The 24,573-nt window shown below is 47.6% G+C and overlaps 2 protein-coding genes across 5 annotated transcripts in view; both read left to right on the plus strand.

Moving 5' to 3' along the window:
* Dgk (diacyl glycerol kinase 1) overlaps nucleotides 1-24,573 on the plus strand; it is a 563,049-nt gene that overhangs the window by 350,951 nt on the left and 187,525 nt on the right. The window lies entirely within an intron of this gene.
* Nucleotides 19,892-20,482, plus strand: LOC140218595 (uncharacterized). The gene has a single exon (XM_072288400.1). It carries the CDS (start codon nucleotides 19,892-19,894, stop codon nucleotides 20,480-20,482), a length of 591 nt encoding a protein of 196 aa, XP_072144501.1.

Consider the following 24,573-nt stretch of genomic DNA (forward strand, 5'->3'; position numbering starts at 1 on the left):
TGCGACGAATGTACCCTAGTCTTGTTGAAGCATTAGCGCATATGGTTGTTATATGAGAGGCCCAGGAAAGATCTGATGCGAGATTAACGCCTAGATATTTGTACAGTGAAGCTTCCTATACTGGATCCGTAATTATATAATAGGAAAAAACTCGATTTAAAGTGTCTGCGTTTGCAAGTCATCACTTTGCATTTAGATGAATTGAGTGTCATTTGCCCGGTGTTGCACCGGTCGCTAATGCGATGACGGTCACCTTGAAGAATAAGGTGGTCCTCAAAGCTGGTAATTCGTCGGTATATTATACAGTTATCGACAAAAATTCGCGTGCAAGAGGAGATGTTGTATGGCAGCTCGTTGATGTAAATTAGAAAAAGCAAAGGTCATAATACGCTGCCCTGCGGTACGCCGGAAGTTACGTAGGTGAGGAGGGATGTAAAATTGTTCAAAACGGTAAATTGCTGACGATGAGTTAAAAATTTAGAACTATAAATTATTAGAAAGTTAGAAAGAACGTGCAACCAAAGTACGGTGCACGGCTCTTTTCTTTCGTTTTCTTTCCGTCTCCTTCGAAATGCACCAGCATGTTAACGAATAAGTGGTTCATCCTGTGTCTTGATTGCAACTTGTCAAAATATTGCAAAACATTGTTGCAGGGTGCTTACGCAGAATTCTGCCGACGCTGCTCCTATTTCTTCTTCCACATGTGTGTGTGTGTGTGTGTGTGTGTGTGTGTGTGTGTGTGTGTGTGTGTGTGTGTGTGTGTGTCTGTGTGTGTGTGTGTGTGTGTGTGTGAGTGTGTGTGAGGTGGGTGGGTTGTCCTTTCTTTGTTATACTATGTAACAATTAAGGGCCACAAACATTTACGGATGTGTAGGTGCTGTTACGAATCGCCAGCAAGGGAACCGGCCCACAAAAATTTCCCAGCCAGCTGAAGCTGCGGAGGTGGCGGGCTTCCGAGAAGCGACCGTGGAACCCTTCCCCACCTGCGGCGGTGACTCGTATTCTAGGGGCGACGATGTGCCGCATCAGTACCCCTTTGGCGCCGCTATGACTAAACGCGGTCGGCGGACCAAGTATTGTTGGTGGATTCGCCGTCACCGTCACGGCTTGTTAGAAGTGGTGGAAATCCTGGGAGAAAATGTCGTGCGGCCGTCTCAAAGGGCTTAGAAGTCATGGTCAGACATGGCGGTCATTATCTGCGGAGTCAACACTGGGATGAAGAGGCGCTTGCTCGGGGCAAGACCCCTGTCTGCGAAAACCCCCTCAATTTGGTGTGGTCAGTGAAACATGTGCGGAAGTGAGTGTGTGAACCCTCCCCCTGAATGGCGGGGTGGGTACGATGACTTTGAACGCTCCGAATTGGTAGCAGGTTGAACGGCCGTTTTCCCTCACCTATGGATCTAGGGAGGACATACATTATTTAAGGAGCCGTTGGCGGCTCCTTAGGGTGCATTTCTCTTTCAGTCATGTTAGACTGATGAACTGTAACGTTCTCATGTAAATAATCTAAATAAACCCATATTCCTCGTTCTCGATGAGAACAATTCTCTCCCTTCAACAACGTCCTCAGCGTGGATAAGTTGGACGACGGCATGGGCCAGCTACCATCTATTTCATGCCCTACCCCGAACATTACAGTGCGTCTTACACGCACGGTCAACTCGTTCGCTTGGATGTGTCATTATTAGAAAGACATTCAGCACAGAATAGACAATTATAGCGATATACGAGGGCAAATCAGAAGGTCCTTGCCTCTATAATTTTGTTAGCCAAAATAAGGTGCATACAGGTAGTTGCAAATATAACGTACTGTTCTGCGTACATTACACTATTTTTCCACATATTCCCCACACCGGTTCGGACATTTGTCCCATCGCAGCACTAAATGTGAGTTCGTCCGGCTGACTGTGGAAGCACTGTCGGACTGCTGTCTTGACTTCATCGTTACACGTGGATCGCGGTCCGGCCGGGAACTTCTTCAGCGGACCTAAAACGTCCAAATCACTAGGGACGAGGTCCGGACTGTATTGTGGGTGGTCCAGACTCTCCCAGTGAAATGACCCGAGCTTGTCGGCGGTTCTGATTGCCACATGTGGCCTTGCACTGTCGTGGAGGATAACCGTGTTGTCCACATCGAGATTCCCTCGGCGTTTTCGCCTGATGACAGCCGGCAGACGTGACAGTGTGGAACAATAACTGTCGGCATTAACGCCCACCCGCTTTTACCAGTTCATCCTCGCGGCAAATGTTGTCGTCAGTCAGCGACGCACGCGGCCTCCCCCAAACGCTCATTGTCATGCAAGACTTCACGGCCTTTTGCGAACTCACAACACCACCACCTCACACTTCTCAAAGCGAGACACCTTTTCGCATACGTTGGATGCATATCCCTGTGAATTTCCGACGCAGCCAGCAGACTTCAAGTGCTTGCACAGGAGATCACGCTCTCTCTATAGTGCACACCAAGCAGCCAGACCAACCGGAGCAATCGTCAATACCACCTTCCCTCTTTGATGCATCTCTGTATGCCAACTGGACTCCGCCGAAGAGAGGCCACTCTGCTTTATCGCTTATGGCTAGGGGTGGCATTCACGAAATCTTATTCAGTTCGCATTGGAATGGCCGACAATGCTCTCTGCAATGCCTGTCTGCGAGGAGACGCTAGAACACATTCTGTGCGACTGTCCTGAATATAATCGTCAGAGACAGTTCCCGGCGTCCGTTCTAGCGCACCTTTACAATAGACCATTATCAATTGAAACGATTTTCACATGTCGCTGACAGAAGACATCGCAGCTGAAGGCGACGAAGGGACTACTTCGGTTTTTGAAAGAGACGGGCTTGGACAAGCGGCTGTGACAGTGATGTCACGTACCGCGCAATAGTGACGGACTGTAACTGACGATGTGTGTGCTGTGCTATGTGCTCTTTCTCTCTCTCCTCCCCATCTTTCACCCCCCTCATCCCGCTCCCATGTGTAGGGTAGCAAACCGGTTGAGCTAAACTTGTTAACCTCCCTGCCTTTCCTTCTCCACTTTTTTCTTCCTTCCTTCCTTCCTTCCTTCCTTCCTTCCTTCCTTCCTTCCTTCCTTCCTTCCTTCCTGTGAATTTCGATGAGTGTTCGTCCCTTGCTCCATAGAAAACGGAACACACTTCCTTGCTCGTACGCCGTGGACGTATGAAGCACAACCGCGATCTTCAACAATGTACAGCAGCGCCGCGCCGCGGAGCTATCCACTGATAAGGCCGGGCCGTCCCAAGAAAGGACCACCGCTAGGAACGGATATGTCGACTTCGCATTTACAGCCGCAATTTGGCTAAAAAAAATGGGGCCAAGGACTTTCTTATTCGCCCTAGTTGAAACGCCACTTTGTTCAAACAGTTCAAAAATAATCACGCTCACGCACCGAGTCGTCACACAGCCACCAGACCAGAGCACAAGTTCAGTTGAGCTTTCACATCTAGAGGCGCTAGTTCCGAATGAAATCAAAGACATCAGAGTGAACACCCGTAAGAACGTCCTTGCGATTGACGTAGAACACGCAGCTGCGTTGGATTCTTCGCGCAATGTCACGGAACTTGACGGGATGAAAGTCCGCCCTCATATTCCGCTGGGCAAACAAGTCAGTACTGGCGTAATTTACGATGTTGACGAGACCATTGTCGACTCCGATCTGTCGATCTTAATCAAGCCGGCTACCGAAACCACCGTCATCACAAACGCGTTTCGTCTCGGCACGTTACGGTGTGTGAAGATCATATTTAAGGGCGAATCCCTCCCATCGCATGTAAAAGTGGGCCACTTTCGACACGCAGTTCGCCCATTTATACCAAAACCGCTGCAGTGTTGGAAATGCATGAAGTTTGGACACGTGAGTAGTGTGTGCAAGAACACTACCGTCTGTTCTCGCTGCACTGGGCCCCACACCACTAACACGTGCAAGGCCAATGTGCTGAAGTGCACAAACTGTAGCGGCCCTCACGATGCATCCTCGAAGGAATGCCCTTTGATACGAAAGGAAATGGCAATATTGAAAAAAATGGTTAGAGACCACTCGTCTCACCGAGAAGCAGCAGCATCTATTAAGCGACGACGATCACGTCGCCGACGTCGATCAAGAACCTCCAAAGCCTCTGCAGAACGCCAGCCGCGGACATTACTACCCGCTCTTCCGCCCCGGCCAAACGCAGTCAGCTCAAAGGACACAGGTGCATCGAACAGCACGGCTGCTGACGCTTGGCCTGCGCTCCCGCGGCTACACGCCCCTACTGAGCGAAATCAGAGCTCTACAGCAAGGGATACCTCATCTGTTCCTGATAAATTGTCAGACCAGGATCAACAAGTTGTTGTCATGATAAGCTCTCTGATGAGCGCTATTCGTGTTCTCCTGGACAAGCTACAGACACCAACAGCTCGAAGTGCGTTGCAAGTGCTGGATGCCATCAATCCGGTTCTTGAGAACCTTCAGAAGTCCAGTGCTTGAGGGCTTCTACAGCAGAACCACGGCTCATCGACAACAACAGCGATCGTTCCGGGATTATGTCAGAAGTGCCTCCATATTCCAATGGAATGCGAGAGGCTTGAGGTCACGTATTTCGGAGTTGCGGCAGTTCGTGTTTGACAACCACTTCCCTATACTGGTTATCTGTGAACCGAACTTATCAGCCTCCATAAGACTATCAGGGTATGAACCTTTTGTTTCAACCACGTGTGTCCGAAGTAGTAAGGTTTTGGTTTACATCCGCAAAGACCTTACGTATTTTTCCCAACCCGTAGCGCCACACGAAGGAAACCAATATGTCTGTATTACTGTGAAAAAGAAGAGGCTGTCTTTTACTCTTATTGGCGTCTACCTATCCCCAACCAGTCAGTTTGATAGCAAAAGACTAGAAGATATCATGACTGCTACTCCCGGTCCTTGGATAATAACAGGGGATTTCAACGCTCACCACCATATATGGGGAAGCTCCAGGATAAACTCGAGGGGCAGGTCACTAATATCTTTTGCATCTGACCACAACCTATGTCTTCTAAACGACGGAAGCCCGACATTTCTGCGAGGAACGACGTACAGCAGCTGCCTTGACTTGACTTTTGTGTCACGTTGCCTGACTTCGAGCGTGCAGTGGTTCACCGATATTGAAACCCATGGAAGTGATCACATTCCGACCTATGTGAGAATCGATGGATTAGACGCCGCATTACCGGTTGTATCTCGCCAAAATGACTGGTCAGTCTTTCAAGCTCGTGTAGAAGACTCATGCAAGAAACGTATTGCACGCAAATTAGAAGAAATAATTGCTGACGCAATGCAAGATTGCACGCGTTGCTTCACACATTCATCAAAGCGTACAGAGAATGACATAGAGTTGGAAAGGCTTCGTGCACTACGTCGCCGAGCTGAAAGGAGGTACAGGCGCACGAAGTCAATTCTTGACCTTAGAGAAGCTCGACGTATGCAAAAGAAGATAAAGCGGTGAATGGATAAGCTAGCGGATCAAAGATGGAAATGCTTTTGCGAGTCACTGGACCCCCGCAAGCCATTATCCCGTGTGTGGCGTACCCTACGGGGTCTTAGCTCAAGCCCCCAGCAACGACGCCCTTTCAACGCCCTTGCTCTCTATGAAAACCGCCGCGAGATAGAAGTTGCAGAGGATTTTTGTGCGAAAGTCGCCGGCGGCACAAATTTAGCCTTTGACATGACTTTAGGTGACATCCCCGGTCCACGAGATACAAGTATGGACGTTCCATTCTCTATGGACGAGTTAGAAGCTGCTATGGCGCTCTGTAGGTGTTCATCTTCACCAGGGCCCGATGGGATAACATATAGTGCTTTGCGCCACCTAGGTCAAGAAGCACGAAGAGAACTCCTCAGCCTTTTTAACAGCTCATGGCGAGATGGTGTCGTCCCACAGGAATGGAAACGAAGCCGCCTGGTACCGCTATTAAAAACTGGAAAGTCACCGCTCGAACTGGCATCGTATCGGCCGATAGCACTTGCCAGCTGCGTCGGGAAACTCATGGAACGTATGATCCTCATGCGTCTCGAATGGTACCTTGAACACAACAAAATTTACCCTGACTCAATGGCGGGATTTCGACGAGGCCGTTCATCGATTGATAGTGTCATCGATCTGGTATCATCTGTAGAACAACAAAAATCTCGGAAGCGATTATCAGCAGCACTCTTTCTTGACGTGAAAGGCGCCTACGACAATGTTTCCCATCAAACCATTCTAGACGCACTTCTGACAGTTGAACTAGGAGGGCGAGTATATCGATGGATCAGAAACTACTTGACACAAAGGTCCTTGTTCGTGCGTACGGAAGATGGTCCGACTACCGACCACTACACATGCCGAGGCGTTCCCCAAGGCGGTGTTCTAAGCCCTGTTCTTTTCAACCTCGCGCTTCTTGGGCTGGCTGAATCCCTACCGGAAACAGTGAGTGTTTCAATATACGCCGACGACATCTGCATCTGGACATCAGCGGTCACTCGCCTGCAGGTTCGCGCAAGGCTACAGCAAGCAGCAACACAGGCATCTGACTATCTTCGGACACAAGGGCTTACCATCTCAACAGAAAAATGTGCGTCAGTCGCTTTTACGCGAAAAGCGATGTCTGGTTATCCAGTGTACATCAATGGCCAGCCTATCTGCTACAAGAAAAATCATCGGTTTTTGGGTGTCATTGTAGACCGGGACCTCTCTTGGAGCCCTCAGGTTGCCCACTTGAAGAAGAGGCTCACATCTATTGTTCACATCTTCAAGTTCATCGCCGGCAAAACATGGGGATCGTCAGTGGGCTCCATGCTACAGTTATATCGAGCACTCTTTATCGGATTTCTACGCTATAGTTCTCCCGTGCTTGCTAAAACATGCAAGTCAAATCTTCGAGAACTTCAGAGCGTGCAAGCACAGGCACTACGTGTTTGCCTAGGCCTTCCGCGGAGCACCTCAACAGCAGGAACCATTATAATGGCTCAAGACCATCCGATCACGACTTACATCAGCACCGACTCGCTTAGGGCCCATGTTCGTCATATTTCACGGATTCAATCAAGCTTTCTTGCCTGTCTGCCAGAACGACGACCACAGGCATCCTTCTCCAACGAGGTCAGCAAGCATCGTGCCTCCCTACCATCGGGCTTCACACCATCAGCGCGTTCAACCTCAGCTTTGTGGTGTTTAAAACAACCTCAAGTGCGTCTTACGGTTCCAGGGATAAGAAAGAAGACCGACCTGCCTACCTTGGCCTTGAAGCAAGCAGCTCTGGATTGTTTGCACACTTTCTACTTTGACCGCGTCCACATATATACGGATGGCTCTTCCACCCAGACCAGCTCCACCGGGGCAGTGGTTATACCATCACGATCACTAAGCATCCGATACAAGATTTCTCACTTGACAACATCGACCGGTTCGGAGCTTGTTGCCCTCCGAGGTGCCGTAGAGTATATTAACAACCAACCGGCTAATCGGTGGGCAATATTCTGTGATTCAAAGGCGGCCTTACAATGTCTTCTGTCATCTCTTCGTCGCGGGTCCTGTGAACAACTCGTATCGGAGATACGAGAAATGCACCATCACATGATTGCGAAAGGACACGACGTCGTGTTTCAGTGGCTGCCTGGCCATTGCGGTATCTCCGGCAACGACGTCGCTGACGAAGCTGCTAAGAAAGCACATGAAGGAGCAACCCTTGTTTCTATACCTTTATCGCGGACTGACGCAGCCCAACACTTAGGCAAGCTAGCGCACCGTATGACATTGGAGAAGTGGCACACACCTGATTTCACTCAACATCGATTGCATTCCCTCGATCCATCTATGCAACTGCGGCTGTTACCAGGGCTTCCGCGTAATGAGGAAACAATGCTGTGCCGCTTACGCTTGGGCGTCGCATTCACGAATGCATATACGTTCTTAATTGGAATGGCTGATAGCGCCGAGTGCAATGCCTGCGGTGTCGAAGAAACTATAGACCATCTACTGTGCTACTGCCCATCATTTGAAAATGAAAGACAAGAACTCTGCACAGCTCTCAACCAGTTAGATAGAAAACCGTTCACCTTGAACAAGATCTTGGGACCATGGCCTCGCATATCGCAGCTACAAAAGGCCACAAAAGCGCTGCTGCGATATTTGAAAGATACAGGATTGAGTCAGCGTCTGTGATCCGGACTGAGTGACTGAACGATATCCCCGGTGGACTTTCTCTTCTTTCTTTAATCTTTCCGTCCCCGTTTCCCTTTCCCCAGTGTAGGGCAGCCAACCGGGCTCAGTCCTGGTTAACCTCCCTACCTTTCATTTATCATTTGCTCTCTCTCTCTCTCTCAGTTGAGCTTTCTTTCATGATCACACGCAAAATACCAGTCATTCTTATAGTATCAGTACTAAGTTTCCGTGTACATTCCCAGTAGCTTATTACTCTTTGCAGTTCTTTCTCTTCTTTGATTCTTTCCGTCCCTTTTTCCCTTTCTTCAGTGTAGGGTAGCCAACCGGGCTCAGTCCTGGTTAACTTCCCTACCTTTCCTTTATCATTTGCTCTCTCTCTCTCTCTCGATTCTCTACGGTCCTATGTTCATTATATTTGCACACCTCGAGGGCACATTTTTCGCTGGCTCAGTGGTCGTTGTGATGCTGAACAAGAGGTCGCGGTGAGGCCGCAAGCAAACCCGCGAACATTCTGAAAGGTACAAAATATACAACAATACTACTAATAGCCATAAAGATCATGAGTGTGGTTAAACAGGTTGAGTAAATGGTATTCCACTTGCGTTATCAAGCTTCTACACCAAGTACTTCAGCGAAAAATTAAGCGATGCTTTTAGAAAAGGTAGTATACGTTTTAATTAAGACGTTATTTCAGCAATGACACATTATTCGATACAGTGGCAGCGAGGACTTTGCTGAAATTTCCACTGTGTTTTCCTAATTAACTTAAATTAGCTAATAAATTGATTTTGACATTGGCTGAGATCGTTCTTTTGCAATTAAACAAATTTTCTCTCAAGGTTCTCTTTTTTGTCATGTAGAACACAGATTTTTATCGATTGTATACCCTTTCTTTTTTACACAGTGCGGCGTATCCAACGGAATATTTTTCAGGTTAATCTATCTGCCTTTCTGCTGCATTTTCGCACTCTTCTGTCGTGACAGATTTCAGGAACAAAAAAACTTGAAATTGACGCTAATCTCTGCACTGTTGCTAAACAGACACTCCCTGCACGCTTACCGGCTTCGTCACGACCATTTCAAACATATGCGGCAAAATCAATAATTTGAAGCCAATTCAGTCAATATGAGGAACTATTGCAAGCTCCTGATGTCCACATGCCGGCGAAGCAGCAATCTGTATTACACAATGTTTGAGAAATACTTAAAGATCTTGCTCAAACAAGTGGCAGATGTTTTTGTAAATCAGACATTTTTCTTGGATGTTAGCAGAAGAGGCTGATATAACTTACCCTATAGCAATGCGCAGGCGTAGATTATCGCTAACGCCCCCTTTTCTTTCTTTTCTTTTGGGGGGGGGGGGCGTATTTGTCGCGCGTGTCAGTATAAAATTTTATGTCGATCTCTATTGTCTTTCGTATGAATGTTGTTAGCAGCGCTTCCTAGTCTTATGTGCTTTTAACCTCGATCACATTTTCGCGCAGATCACGTTTTCTTTCTTTCTTGTTTTATATGCCACTTAACCAAACGTAACGTGAACCAGCAAATATCGTCTCAAATGTGTTTATCCCGGAGGACACGTCCCGTGGGAACGAATGTGAGCCCTTGCTGTTCTCCCACGGGTCTGCTACACTGCCGATGATAGAGCAGGCGTCTCAATGGATGCGTTCCGTTCTCGTGCGCGGGCGTCGAGGCGAGTCACTTACATGACAAAGATGGACGGCTCGTCGGGCGGAACATTGTAGTCGCAGGCGGAAACAAAGCTGGACAGCTTCCACTCCGACAGTGCTGCGAACGTCGCAGAGGAAAGTTCCTCAGCTGAAGCGCACCAACAAATGTCATCTCGCTTTGCCGCGACCTTGTTCGCGCTTGCCTCATATTTATTGGGACAGCGGAGCAAGATTGGAAAGAAAGTTTCAGAAAAATAAAAATAAAAAATGCGATTGCTTTGATATTCTCTCGCCCTCCAAGCTCTCTTTCTCCTGCATCTTTCTTTCCATTTTTCTTCCAAGAAAACTAGAAAACTAGAGGAGTGCTACAAACAACGGTAATGCCTAGGCACCTCATAGGTTTATGCGTGCTTCTGGTAGATTTCTACAGCACTATCCTTTGTTTTTTGGAAATTCATTCTCGATTTTCTTTTTATTGTGGCAGTAGAGCTGGGACCCGAATAATTGCAACTGACACGGACACCTGAAAGAAATTTCCGTATTATTAGAGCTATAGGTAAACGGCTATCCGGCGGATTTATTTGTAGCTTTGAAGAAAAAACCAATTCGTGTGGCTTGGCTATAGTGATATATATATATATATATATATATGTATATATAATGAGAAGTCAACAAACACTAAGGACAACATAAGGGAAATTACTTGTGCTTAATAAATGGAATGAAGAAACGATAAATTAATGGAAATTAAAGTGGATGAAAAAACAACTTGCCGCAAGTGGGAACCGAACCCACAATCTTCGCATTTCGCGTGCGATGCTCTACCAAGTGTGCCGCGGTAGCTCAATTGGTAGAGCATCGCACGCGAAATGCGAAGATTGTGGGTTCGGTTCCCACTTGCGGCAAGTTGTTTTTTCATCCACTTTAATTTCCATTAATTTATCGTTTCTTCATTCCATTTATTAAGCACAAGTAATTTCCCCTTTGTTGTCCTTGGTGTCAGCGTTTGTTGGCTTCTCATGATCTCCCCAAGATCTCAGTCCCTCAGGACTCAAATGAAGTTCTTGTCATGGCATGTCCTCGGTTAACCCCCTTTCCTCTCGTTTATATATATATATATATATATATATATATATATATATATATATATATATATATTTCTTTTTTTTTAATAGGAAGGAGGTGTTTGGCACATACCACAATTCTATTTCTTGACCTAGAAATCTCGAAGAAGAGGTGGACATTCCTTCCACAAGGACCCAAAATTCATTATCGACAAGCAACAAAATTTCACCGAGCTTGAACTAATTACTTTGTGGCGCTTATTGCAATTCACGTATCGCCATGTTTCCTTAACAAAAGTAAAGGGAACAAGCGCATTTTTAACGCAAGTATGAAGGCGCATTTCTCGAAACTGATGTCATCATTTGGGTTTTGTTCCAAAGCGATATGCCTTCCAAACACACCGGCTACAATTCGTAAATTGAAAGGTGCGCCATAAAGTAATTAGCTAAAATATTAATTAGAACAATTTTGTTTATCAGTCAATTAGCTATTCGAATTCTTGTGAAAGTAATGCTCGCCTGAGGAATTCACTTAAACGATTATAATAGTGCTTTCTGCCACAGTGAATTTTTAAAAAAATTCTCGTTAGTCTAAAAAAACGTGACATCCGTATTATTGTGGAAATTTGAAACACACAGGCAGTAACACGAAGGCATCACACTATACGCAACATATGCAGATGTGCACTTCTTGTTTAATAATATTGAATTAAAAAAGCGAAAAAGGAAGAACATATAGGGAGCTCACCAGAAAATCTACGCGGCGTACGCCGTTCAGGAAAGGGCTGCAATGCGTGAACACATCGTCCTTGGCACTGTTGAACGGCGTGAGTAGTGTTCTTTGCTAAATAGTTCTCCGATTGCTTACTCATCTTCTGAATACCGCAGCCACTGTTTCTCTTCCTTTTGTTTCCCATCTCTGTAGTTGTTATACCGCCGCAATGAGTTATTTAGTTAATATTACGCCCAATTATTTGTGTCGCTGTGGCGCTTTTTGAATACTCTTGCTTAGCGCCATACCAAATTTGTGCCAGCAGTTTTAAGAGTGTACGATGATGTGCATTTTAATAAACTATTTGTAACGTCTTAGCGCCTGCCTACAAGATTCGCTGTATTTCGTTCCGCGTTCCCTGTATGGGGTGTTAATAAAATGGCCATCCTTGAAATTCGGTATAACGACGGCCGGGGGCTGGCTGCTTATATATGCACTGCAAAGGACTCAATGACAAGTGCGAATTGAAAACAAACGCCAGGACACTTATGGTCATATGTTTGTATATGGCAGACAGGATGATGCCTAAAGGAACACATACGTGAACACAGTGACAGCACACCTCTGGAGCCCTTCCCGCCATCGCAACAGTTGCTATAATATGTTTTTAAAGGAACAGTGGCAATTTGTGTTATTATGTACACCTATATCTTACTTATTTCTTCTTTTTCGATAACCTGGTTGTGGTTTGCCTGCTAATTTGATACTTTATTATTGGTTTTATACGTATTTCCAACATGTGTGGCTTGTCCTCAGTTATCCATTTTTGCCTTCACTGGACCAGCGTTTAACGCATTTCTACATTACTGTTTGATGCTTGTTTTGCATATTCCGCCATCCTCTCCAAATCCTTTTTCTTCAGCTGTGTACATCTACGGGCCCTTTGTACCAAGTGTCTTAACGAGTGCACTTCATTTATAATCGATACAAGTGCATCGACATTATATGCTCGTATTGTGCCTGTGAGTGTGTGCACATGCGTGTGTGTGCGTGTGTCATTTCCGCGTGTCTGTTTATATAATAATCAAACGTGTTAAAAATCCAGCAAATGAAAAGTTCCAAAATTTTTGATTTCATCAATTATATCTCAATAAACCAGGAGTCCCAAATGTAAAGCGGTCTTTGAGCAAACAGCTTCAAGTCACTTGCAGTGCACGTCTAAGAGTCAAACATAAGATTTGGCCTGACAGTAGTGCCTGTTCGCGCGAAAATGTTTTCAATAGGCGGCATCCGGGAGTCTATTTTTTTTAGAAATATTGAGCAGTCAGCCACCTTCGTTCAATATGGTCGTGAAATTGTCGTCGTTGCACGATGATGGGATGCAGGCGCCTATCTTCAACGCTGACTGCTGGAAGGCGAACATCTTAGCATTCTTTTGCTGCAACGTAACGGAAACGGGAGTTGGTTATCGCACGGGCAGGCACACCACTATACGAATAAATTTCTCATTACAAAAGCTACACATCCAAACGCAATTTGCTTCACATTGAACTAATTTGCTGTGCAAGACAACTTCTGAAGCTTTTCCGAAATACTGCACCTACGCCCTAGTATAATGGCGTTGTCACACGGCCAATTTCGATCGCAATCGAGTCGGATTGGAATCAAAATTTCCTACCGTAATTTGCTCCCTCCCGCAGCTTGCGCAAAGCAGCCGATCTTGGTAGAAAATTATGATTCGAATAGGGCTTGGTCGCGGTCGAAAGTGTCCGTGTGACGATGGCATAAGCCGAATAGGGAGGTTTTGAGCAAAGCAGTCGGTAGCATGTCCAGGCACAGCCTAAAAGACGCACGGATTTGTAATTCACGTATAGCGTGTCGAAAAGCCTTTCAAATGGTCAAGGTGTTGAATGGCCACCAGTAAGGGTGCCGAATGTTGCGCATAGTGAACCACGGTTATGTTCGCCCTCACCGTCTGTAGTAAAAGCGCGAAGTTGACAATAAATTTTGCGTTAGCAATATAACTCGGCTCTGTTAGCGGCGCCGTGCATTTGACGTTGCTGCTCTTGCTTGGAAAGTAAGCAACTGGAGTATTAGCGTCGCTGCAACCCTAGTGGCAATTGGTCGCGTGAAAAGGGCCCCAGTCGTTTCACACCGATATATTCCGTAGTAGTGTAAAACGGCAGCGGAATAATGTGGCCGCGCTTACCTCTTTCTGGCTGATCTCCGGAAAAGAGGGCAGCGGATCGGCGTTGAAGACATAAAGCGAGCAAAATTTCCTCGCGATGACGTCGCCTCTCTCGTCAACGATTCCCGCAGCGAAGCACTCCTTGTGCGAACCGATCTCGGCCAATGAACCATGGAGAACTCCCGTCGGGAAGGAGCCATGCGAGTCCAGCACTGAGCAGAGAAGCCATGGAAGAATAACCACAAGAATTTATTCAAGCGCCGATTGATTGATTGATTGATTGATTGATTGATTGATTGATTGATTGATTGATTGATTGATTGATTGATTGATTGATTGATTGATTGATTGATTGATTGATATAGGTCCTACGGTCCAAAATTGCACAGTGCTCTGTGAGAGATGCTTCGTGAATAATTTTGGCCAGCTGTGGCTCTTCATCCCTGCAAATGCTAGTTACCGAGCGTTATTGCGTTGCGCCTACATTGTAACACAGCCGAGGTCAGGAATCGAACCAACAACTTCCTTCTCACCGGGAAAACCCCATTATACACCGAGCCATGGCGCTGGGTAAAGGCGATGTTCTTTTCTACTGCTTTACTGTACTTTTCAAGTGTGTGTTGGGATAGACGGCTCTAATGTAGCCTACCTTCCCATCTCTGTGCACTAATTAAGCAACAACAACAACAAGGTGTAAACCGTTACTTCAGATTGGCTAATTGGTGGGATAGCTTATGTGACATATTGTGCAACGAGTGTCATCCCTGCTCAAGTTCTCTGCTTCCTCTCCGTACAAATTTAGTGCTCCCATTTTCACATAAGGTCCACCACAACCTTTTCCGTCCAGGTGTAAGCATGAAATACCCGTGGGCATGTGCGTGTCAGTGTGGTAATTGTGGCGCGTTCTTCCCTGAAAGGTTGTCAACATCAGCCAAAAGTGCCACGACGGAAGTATATATGGCGCTATTTATCTGTAACTTAGTACGTGAGTTCGTAACTTATTGTTCTTTATGGCGGCGTATTTTAGGTCATAGCGCTCACAAATAACCATAGTGCGTTTGTGAACGCAGCGGGACGCGAGCGGAACCAGAAAAGCCGAGGGAATGCTTGTTTTGATATAGGCAGGCGCTTTCTTGCATATTGTCTGTGGCGTAACTCTAGCTGTGAGAAATGTTAATGGATCCTGTAATAATTTCAATCCTAAAATTGGTGGATGACTTTTGAGTTAGGAGCAGTTGCCTTAGCCGAGCGCTCTGTGAGCCACTGTTACAAATCGAATGTAACATGGAAGGGTTTGAACAGTGGACATTTAAAACAATTTTAAGGAGATATCTGGACATTACAACTAGAAAAGAATAACTGAAATACCGGAAGTCGGTTATGCAGCAGCCCCCAGGGTTTTGGCAGTAGTATTGACTTTCTGGCCTTAGCCTTTCTTACTTAAACAACAAAAGTGATCTTTTTTTCGATGGATGGCTTTCAAGCTACTATTATTATTATTTAGGGACTGATCTTACTGTCAGGGGCGCGACGTCGAACCGTTTGAGCAATTTAACCGACTTATTTAGTTCTTATGCGTGAATGGAAACAGCGAGGAAATGATAAAGCACGGGAGGGTGTGATTTCATTTCCTGCTTGGTAAAATGCGTGTTGACACACACGCATGCACCTGCACGCGCACACGTACATACGAACAGACACACGCGAAAGCTTGGCAAGTCGATATGTGATGTTTTCTTTTTCTCTTGTGAAACTATTCGTAGAATTAAAATGCAGATCTGTCACAAAAACGAGACAGAACTGTGCCGGCGCGTGGGCAGTGTTCAGAGAAAAGAGCAAGAGAGGGAGGACAGGAAGACAGAAAAGGCGGATCGGGGGGCAGCATATTTTGAGCCGTTATTCAAAGCCTGCACGAAGGAAGGTTGCCAGGCCTTAGGCACGCGCGCGTTCTTTTGCGTGCCTTCGATCAGCATAAGCTGCTTAGCGAGCAATTACGTTCCCTACTTGGCCAAGCGCTAGCCAGCCGCCGCGGCCAGACGCATAATCCTGAGTGCACGGCTTTTACCTCGCACCCTTGTCTCCTCGTTTAAGCGCTCATGCCGAAGAAAACTGCGTAAGCTTGTAAAGAAGCATGACGGTCGCAAACGATAGTTCTTGTCGCGAGATGACTTAAGATGTGCAGGGAAAACTGCGCTTTAAGCAGGGGCAGGAGACGCATATGCTTTTACATGTAATGCGCTTTCGTGGTGGCATTCGGCTACTCACGGCTAGATGGAGAATGGTTGAAACAGATGCCCAATTCGCAAGTACTGAGAACGTGCCTGTAATACCATTGAGTATCCGTTAATGGAGGAGCTCGATATGTAGCCAAGTCACAATTGAGAGAAGCGAGACAAACCTAACGAAACAAGACTAAATTTCATTCTTAATGAACGCAGTCGTGCCTGAAGACGCGATTCAGCACCCACGTGGTTATTCATGAGTGCCAGATTTGTTCAGTGCTACCACATGCGCGACGGTATTAGTATCACGCTATCTGTGTCAACAATTTGTAAGAAAAAAAGAAACGTCTGACAGTAAAGTATTGCTGGTGCAATCGGTGGCCATGGCTGCCGCTCTCCAGAGCTTCTAGAAGCGCCACAATGGACCATATTATGTTTTGACAGACTCGGCAATCCGAAGGCAGTGTCACTGTGTCCTTCATGAGTAGCAGTGAGCAAGTTCGTTCTATGTTACACGTGCAACCACGTCACCATGAACCTGACACTTCCTTCCAATACACCATGTAGGAGATTAGCAATGCAGCTACAGATGAACTGTGGATATGAACAGAGGGCCTAACTCGGTGACAGTAGGTAATGCCGCCCATAGACACAGCTAGGCTCAGCTACAATTCTAATTTCGGAGCACTTTTTCGCGATGGCGGACAAATATTTCCGCACCTACTTAACATCACCAGGAATCTCTGGTGATGCTAAGTTGTAAAGTGCTAAGAAAGCACATTACCTACGCATACGCTCCCAACACGTTTACTTTCGCGTATGCTCCGGCAATGCAGCAAGATTGCTTTCGCGCATGTGCTTTAATTCATCCGTTTCTCTTTCCATCTACCTCCCCTTGCCTACATCAACAGTGCAGTGTATCAAAAACTCTGCTCTTTTCCGCAGAACCTTTCCACTCTATCTCGCTTTCTCTCAGCCGCCAGTTATGCACAAATTTCATATAAGTGCGGGGCCGAGAAGTGATAAACTTTCTTGAAAACTGAGCGTTTGTCGAAGCATGCGTGATTCCATGCTTCCTGGTTTACGATGATGTTTTATTCGCTTGATGCGCCCTACGCTGCAAAGAATTCTGAAACTATAGTCAATGTCGAATACAGCTCAGAAAGGTGACCTTGTCCTCCTCAGACTCTTACTGCAGTGGTGTCAGTTAGATAATGACATGTCATTGCTCAATATTTGAGCCCGCTTTCATGCTTGCAGCACGATGAAATGTGATGAAAGTCGCTTTACTTAACCTGACTAAATAACTAAACTAACTAGCCAGGACAATCTGCTCTTTTCCGCAGAACCTTTCCACTCTATCTCGCTTTCTCTCAGGCGCCAGTCATGCACAAATTTCATATAAGTGCGGGGCCGAGAAGTGATAAACTTTCTTGAAAAGTGAGCGTTTGTCGAAGCATGCGTGACTCCATGCTTCCTGGTTTACGACGATGGCGTCTGGCAGCGAGCGCTCCTGTGGACAAGGGCTGTGAGCAAGCCGCGAACCGACGCCAGTTCTTCTTGCATTCCTCGACTATGTCTGTTTCCCCGGCCACTGGTAAAGCTCCATAGCAGCTTCGTATAGGAGGGAGTGTAAGCCAGGAGTTCAGAACGAGCACAACCACTTATATTGCGAACGCCGATGCAACATTGTAAAAAAAAAAACAAAGTTATTAAGTGCTTCCATTTTCACGCATGGGAAAAGCTTTTCTCGCCGTTTTGCAGCCTTCGTAGAGCTGTTCTGTGACGTAGCTTGAAGATAGCTCCGTTTTTGAGAAAGGCTATGGCGCGTATGCAAAAAAGCAAGTTGTGACTCCTTTCACTATGGCCTGATGTGCTACCGAGCAACTTGTTACTTCTTGTTACTCCTGTACAACTTGTTAGAGGGGCTGTTACAGGGTTGTTACAACCAGTGAGGACGACAGCGCTAATCCACCATGCGCCTCGTTCGGAGAATCGGTGACGACAGCAGGGCGGGCCACGTTTGGCACCCAACGTATTGTTGGTTAATTTGCCGGGTCGTCATGGTCTCTCTGCAGCAAGAAGAGCTCTCCCTAACAAAAGGGGGCTTTGCGGTACGGGGGCCCCAGAATTCGTCACAGTCTGCTGACACTCGTGGCGACTACAGGAGAAAGGCAGCTCTGGAATTTAGAGGCAGAACAACCTTACTACCCAACTCGTCATGCAATACACCCGCAGCAGCGCAACACGACACCTGTCCTGACGTGGGCGCCCCAAGGACTTGTGCGCGAATGGCAATGTCACCCAGACACTATGGTAGCGACCACTACGCTTTCTGGATCAACCTTTATAAAGCCGCCATCCGAAGACTCAGGCGTCAAATTCGCACTATTGATTGGGCAGCCTTCGGGGAAAAGATAGATAGATAGATAGATAGATAGATAGATAGATAGATAGATAGATAGATAGATAGATAGATAGATAGATAGATAGATAGATAGATAGATAGATAGATAGATAGATTAGATAGATAGATAGATAGATAGATAGATAGATAGATAGATAGATAGATAGATAGATAGATAGATAGATAGATAGATAGATAGATAGATAGATAGATAGATAGATAGATAGATAGATAGATAGATAGATAGATAGATAGATAGAGAGAGAGAGAGAGAGAAAAGGGAAGGAAAGACAGGGAGGTGAGCCAGTGCAAATACCTGCTGGCTACCCTGTGCTGGGAAAAGGGGTAAAGGGAATAAAAGGAGAAGGAAGAGAGAAAAAACAAGAAAAATTCACACAGTAACGCGCTGTTACGCGCAACAGTAGTCAAAGACGGTCGTACAATTCACATGTACTTAAAAACTTGAGCAAAGCCCTTAAGGCCTTGAGTGCCGAAACTCGTCTGGACCAGTGTCCTAGAACTTTCTCTTCTGTGAAGGGGCGATTGTCCAGTTTTTCGAGCGCGGTCACGAGCACTTTTCTTGGCACATTGTAACGTGGACAGTCACAGAGGAGGTGCGCAGTCGTCTCTTCGCTGCCGCAGGTGTCGCAAGCAGGCAGAAAAGATAGACAACTACGAGGGATCGTTGCCTTTGGTGCATGGTACGCTTGCAGCGGGTCAGCCGCACAGCTGCACGGGATTTTGAAGGCAACATCGACGTTCCTTCACCTGACGCCCATCTACTTAACTTGTGGGACCGCAGGAGTTTCAAACCAGCTACTGCGCCAACAGTCGTTGCTACAAAGATTTGGTCAAAGCTCGCCAGCTCACTAGTGCCGCACGAAGCTATGGTCGCAAACTCCATCTGGACCGTTGTGAAGAGCACTGTGCTTCTTTGAACGAACACACGGGTTTCTCAAAGATGTGGTCCACCTTTCGTGTCATCAATGGCAGCGGAAGTGGAGGCAAGCGCCACAGAACACAAACGTCATCCTGCTAGCCACCGGGTTAACACCACTCGAGTTCCAAGATGAAGCCGCACATACTATTTTTCCACAACCGGCAGCACCCCCAGTGCCCGTTTTGTACGAACGTGACCCAGTACTCTTCGAAGAGGGCATAAATTCCCCCTTTTAGCAAGACAGAATTGCTTGCCGCCCCAAATACTGCCATCGCGTGGAGTGCACCAGATCGAGACGGCCTAACATGGTTGGCAGTTTTGAATCTAGATGATATTAATCTGGATGGCCTTCTTGTGTTGACCGACGACGTCTGGACCACAGATGTACTGCCCGACGACTAGAAGCATCTCGTTGTGGTGCCTATTCCTAAGTCTAGAAAGACACCTGACCGTTTGATGCACCTGTGTCCTATCCCACTCGATTTCTTCTTGTGCAAACTATCGGAGCGCATGGTTTTGGCTCGCATCAGCTGCCACCTGGAGACAACGGTATGGTATCATCCGCTTCAGATCGGATTCCGCCAAGGCCTGTGCACGCACAACAGTTCGTACCATCTGCGCAAGACTGCGCAACCACCTCGTAGCAATCAGGATGTAGAACCCGATCTCTTGGTGGCAGTTCACTTAAAGAAAGTATTTGACACTGTAACGGATGAATCGGTGATGGACGCTGCTCGCGCAGCAGGGCTAACTGGCCGCCCACTTAACTTCATGAAGGGTTTCTTGGAGGGCCGCAACTTTGAAGTCCGCATGCAGGGCACGGCGACAACGCGCTACAGTAATGCAGTAGGCGTGCCGCAAGGAGCCATCGTCTTCTCGAGGCTCTTCAATATATCAATGGCCCGCCTGGTATGGCAGCTCGAGGAAGTGGATGAGCTGCATTTTACAATCTACACAGACGACATTACGCTGTGGATGTCTTGCGAGGAAGGAATCACCGATCAAGTGGCCGCACTGAAAACAGTCCTGGACATGACCAAAGCATTCCTGGAAAACACGAGGATGAGTTCCTCCCCCGAAATCCTCATACATCACCATTAGTGGCCTCGACGAACGCCGCCACAAAATGACCTTACACTTCGTGGGCAGGCCCACCCACCCAGTGACTGAAGGCTACGTGAACATTTTTTGGTGTGCCAGTAGCAGTAGACGGTCGGCCCGACATATGGATCCGGCAATTACCTACAACTTGGCACCGGATCCATCATTTGATACGGGGAATACCGTGGCTCCTTGGAGGGGCCGGAACCAAGACCAAGCCTGCCCTTCTGTCCTGGCTACGCTGGTGTCCCGTGCAACATATGGAGCGCTTGCGTACAGACTGACGAAACAACACGTCTAGCAGCTGGAAGTGCTGTACAACGACGCACTCCGCGTTGTCAGCGGGCTGCCGCACCACGCATGGCTGGATGATCTGCGACGCTGTACGCAGTTTTCAACACATTATCGAACGTCGGCCCTATGTAGATCAGCTCCGACGCCACTCTACTTGCCAGGGCCGCGCTTTCCTACGCGCTCTTGGCGAAACCCAGCATTTGGAGTTGGAGCCTAACCACTGACGCCACCTTGGGAGACATACGCAACTAGTCGACTCACGACCTCTGCCAGGGCGTATGCACCCGCGCCGCCACCCAGAGGGCAGAAAGTGCTTCGCAAATCTTCGCATGGAGAGCCTAGCCAGCTCTTTTGCCACTCCCTTTTACGTGAAAGCTTCATCCCGCACGACGCCCGGCGGTACGCGAGCGGCAGTTGGAATACACCGCCTCGACGCTGAACCACGCGCGCCCAAGAGTACGTATTTGCTAAGCAAGAGCCACCAGGCGTACTAAATCACCGTCGATGTGCTGGCTGTGACTGACGCACTGCACGAAGCCCTCGAAGAGCCCCCACGTACTTCACAAATTACAATATATACCGACAGTCAGGCGGCGGTGCACGTATCACGCACCCACCACACTGATCCCATCGCAATGAAGATAGCAGAAAGTTGAAATAATGCACCGGTCGCGGGCGGAATGGTTGAATAACTTTCTCCAGGCAGCTGTAATTTAGCAACGTGTCTCCTCAACATCTGCTATTTCCAGTTGCCGTTCTCTACTGTTAAGCGCACTTCCAGAACAGGCGGTTGTTTTTCATTCACGTCTGCCAAAGTCTGGCCCATAGAAAGGCGTCGTAAGACATAGCTTAAGTCAACGGGACATTAAAAGCACCTGCTCGAGTTTGGTCGCATTGCGAAAACGCTGAAAATCTTTGTCATTTGCCCGTTTCTTGTGCTCTTTAAAGGCGTGGTTATCTGGGCACCTTCTATTTTTATAGAGTGCGCAAAAAAAGAGAAAGAAAGGAAGAAGAAAAAATAGAGTGGGAAACCAACACTTCACGTGCGTCTTTTTATACATGTGCTTTCGTGATCTTCGAAAGGCCCCCGGCAGCGATGGCATGTCATCCGCACGCGCTGAAGGACCATAAGTTGCGCATTTGGATCATGTTTTCAGAAACCATAACGAAAAGTAATGCCACAAAACTACAAAGTTGTCCGTTTGCTACCGGCAGGGACTGAGACGAATTTGCTGTGGTAAAACCGGATTTCACATTGAGTTCTGCCATATCTCCAGAGTGTCTTGCTCTGTGCAGAAAAAAAAGCTAAATAAATAAACAAAAGCGATGGCCCGAATAACATTTCATAGCTAGCACACCTGAGATTGAAAGCAACCCTGGTGTGACTCGAAAAGCTGCCGACAAAAGGAAAGTTTATATAACGCCGTTAGGTGCTTATTCGCGGCAGCTGAGCCATGTGGCAGGCAAGTTTATAAAAAAGATGGAACAGCACGGAAAAAAACACCAACAGAATCAAGCGGCGCAGGATATTCATCATAAAAAAAAACGATTTTCCGACAATTATCAGTTTCGGCTTGACAAACAACCCATCGTTAACCCAAATGAATAATAAGCTCATATAAGGAAAGCTAACCCAAGGACCACATGAGTGTAGTGCCTAACTATTTCATTTGGCCGCTTTTTTTTTTTTTTGCTCGTCCAATAGTTGGTACAGAAATCGTTAAAAGAAATGTGACGTCGTGTCCTTGCTCGACTTGTTAGTAGGGTCCACGGCGAAAGGCGGAAAGCAAGCAATGTACAGCTGTCTTGGAGTAACTGAAAACACTCCAATTTTAAAGTGGTTCCTCTCGAATTATGCGAAATGCGCTACGAATTACGGCAGCAAACTCCTCGGCTGTCGATGTCGTTTAGTGTGATGCCTTGAACTTCAGGTCCGGGGAGTTTCGCAGGAATGATCACTGATCCTGTAGAATCTTGCACGGTGGCTGAACCATCAGTATGTTCGTTGTATTTTTCGTACACCAAGATCTGCAAAAGTTGTGCTTTCATTTGAATCCTGGTACTATCAGTCGAACTTGAAGCAAAGCCAAGCTCCAAGGCGGAAAGAGAATTCTCGCTGCAGCTATGTAGTCTTGGTATACACGACAAGACAGTATCCTGTGACAAAAAGAGGCCCGTAGTCGGTCTTGTGACAGTTTGATAGATGTTCGTGGGCCCAGGTGCTCAGAACACAGTGAGAAAGACATGGAAAACTTACATTGCCTTTATCACTTGTAGGTCAGTGTGCGTACGGCATTTACATGTACACAAATACAAGAATACATACAACACTTAACAAGTCTAGAGCAGGCTTCGCGGTTCTGTTCTAGTCGTCCGTGGCTATGCGGTCAAGTTCACTGTGTTGAAGTGCCCGATTTCACAAGACATGCGACTAACCACGGCCACGGCTATGTCTTCAAGGTACTCCGAATGACCGCGGCCGTGACGTTTGGTGGAACTGCCGCGCCCCGGCACCGGGGGAGAGGGCGAAATAGACGCTCATCGCTCTGGGCTCGAGGAGCGTTACAGGCCCGTTGTCGGCGAGGTCCTCTGGCTCCTGCCTGCGTAACAGGGCCGGCAGCACTGCTGGCGGGCACGCGAACTGCAGCGTTGCGTTGGTTTCGGCAACGGCTTTCACGCCGAGTCGCCGGAGTCGTTCCCTGGTCTCGAGCCTCGGACGGTTGCCCGAGCGGACCGTTAGCCGCTTATGCGTGGGCTGGCCCAGCTCAGTTCCAAAACAGGCGCCAAGGCGCACTGGAAGCCGTCTCGATCGCCTCTAATATACGTCTCGCCAGCTCGTCGCCGGCCCGTGCTGGTTCTACCGACCCGTCCAAATGCGAACCACAGCGTGCACTCTCCTCGCGTGCCACGCCACTGCAAACCATCACGCACACTTCCTCTTCGTCCACTCGTTCGCCGTGTCCTACCTCGACCACATGGGCCTCAAGTGCTCTTCCGACAAATCGGAGCTGCTGCCGTACTGTACAAAACGACAAGGCAAAATGCCCAAGGGGTGGAAAGCCCCAACCGAGCGCAACATCACCGTCCGCACCAGAGACGGTCGCCCCATCTCCAGGGTCGACTTCATCCGAGTACTGGCAGTGATAATCGAGGAGGCGAATCAAACACTCAAACGGTACACAAGCTGATGACAAAGACGGACAACGCGATACGACTCGTACGCAGAGTGGCTAACCGTTACTGTGGCCTCAAAGAATACAATCTGCTACGTCTCGTACACGCGTTCGTCCTATGTCACTTTACCTACGTCGCAGCAATGCACAAGTGGAAACAATCGGAGCGTGACAAGCTCAATGCACTCATTCAAAAGGTAGTGAAGCGGGCCCTCGGGGCTACCCATCACCACGCCGATGTATCGACTCCTCGAACTCGGGGGGTACAGTACGCTCGAAGAGATCGCTGAGGCTCAGGAGAGAGCGCAGTTAATACGACTGACGACAACCAGGACGGGCCGCCACATCTTGCGCGAGCTCGGCTAATTGTCACCGAACACACAGGATCTACTGGAGTTCACGCCGGTTCCCTGTGAGCTCCGCGACCTGATCACGATCGCACTCATTCCTCGAAAATTACATCCGGAACACAATCGAGGCAGGTGCCTAGACCGGGCGACCGCATTCCACAAACGCATAGACAAGAAAGCGGACGAGGTCGCTTTCGTAGATGCCGCCGTCTACCGATGCAACCGAGCCTTCGTCTCAGTCGCGGTCTCGTCCTCGCAGTGGACCCTAAACGCC

The sequence above is a fragment of the Dermacentor andersoni genome, chromosome 5, assembly GCF_023375885.2.
Source record: "Dermacentor andersoni chromosome 5, qqDerAnde1_hic_scaffold, whole genome shotgun sequence".
Lineage (NCBI taxonomy): Eukaryota > Metazoa > Arthropoda > Arachnida > Ixodida > Ixodidae > Dermacentor > Dermacentor andersoni.

Bases quoted from the DNA above. Each gene is read 5' to 3' on its own strand.
- LOC140218595 (XM_072288400.1), top strand. From the start codon at position 19,892: ATGGTTTTGGCTCGCATCAGCTGCCACCTGGAGACAACGGTATGGTAT.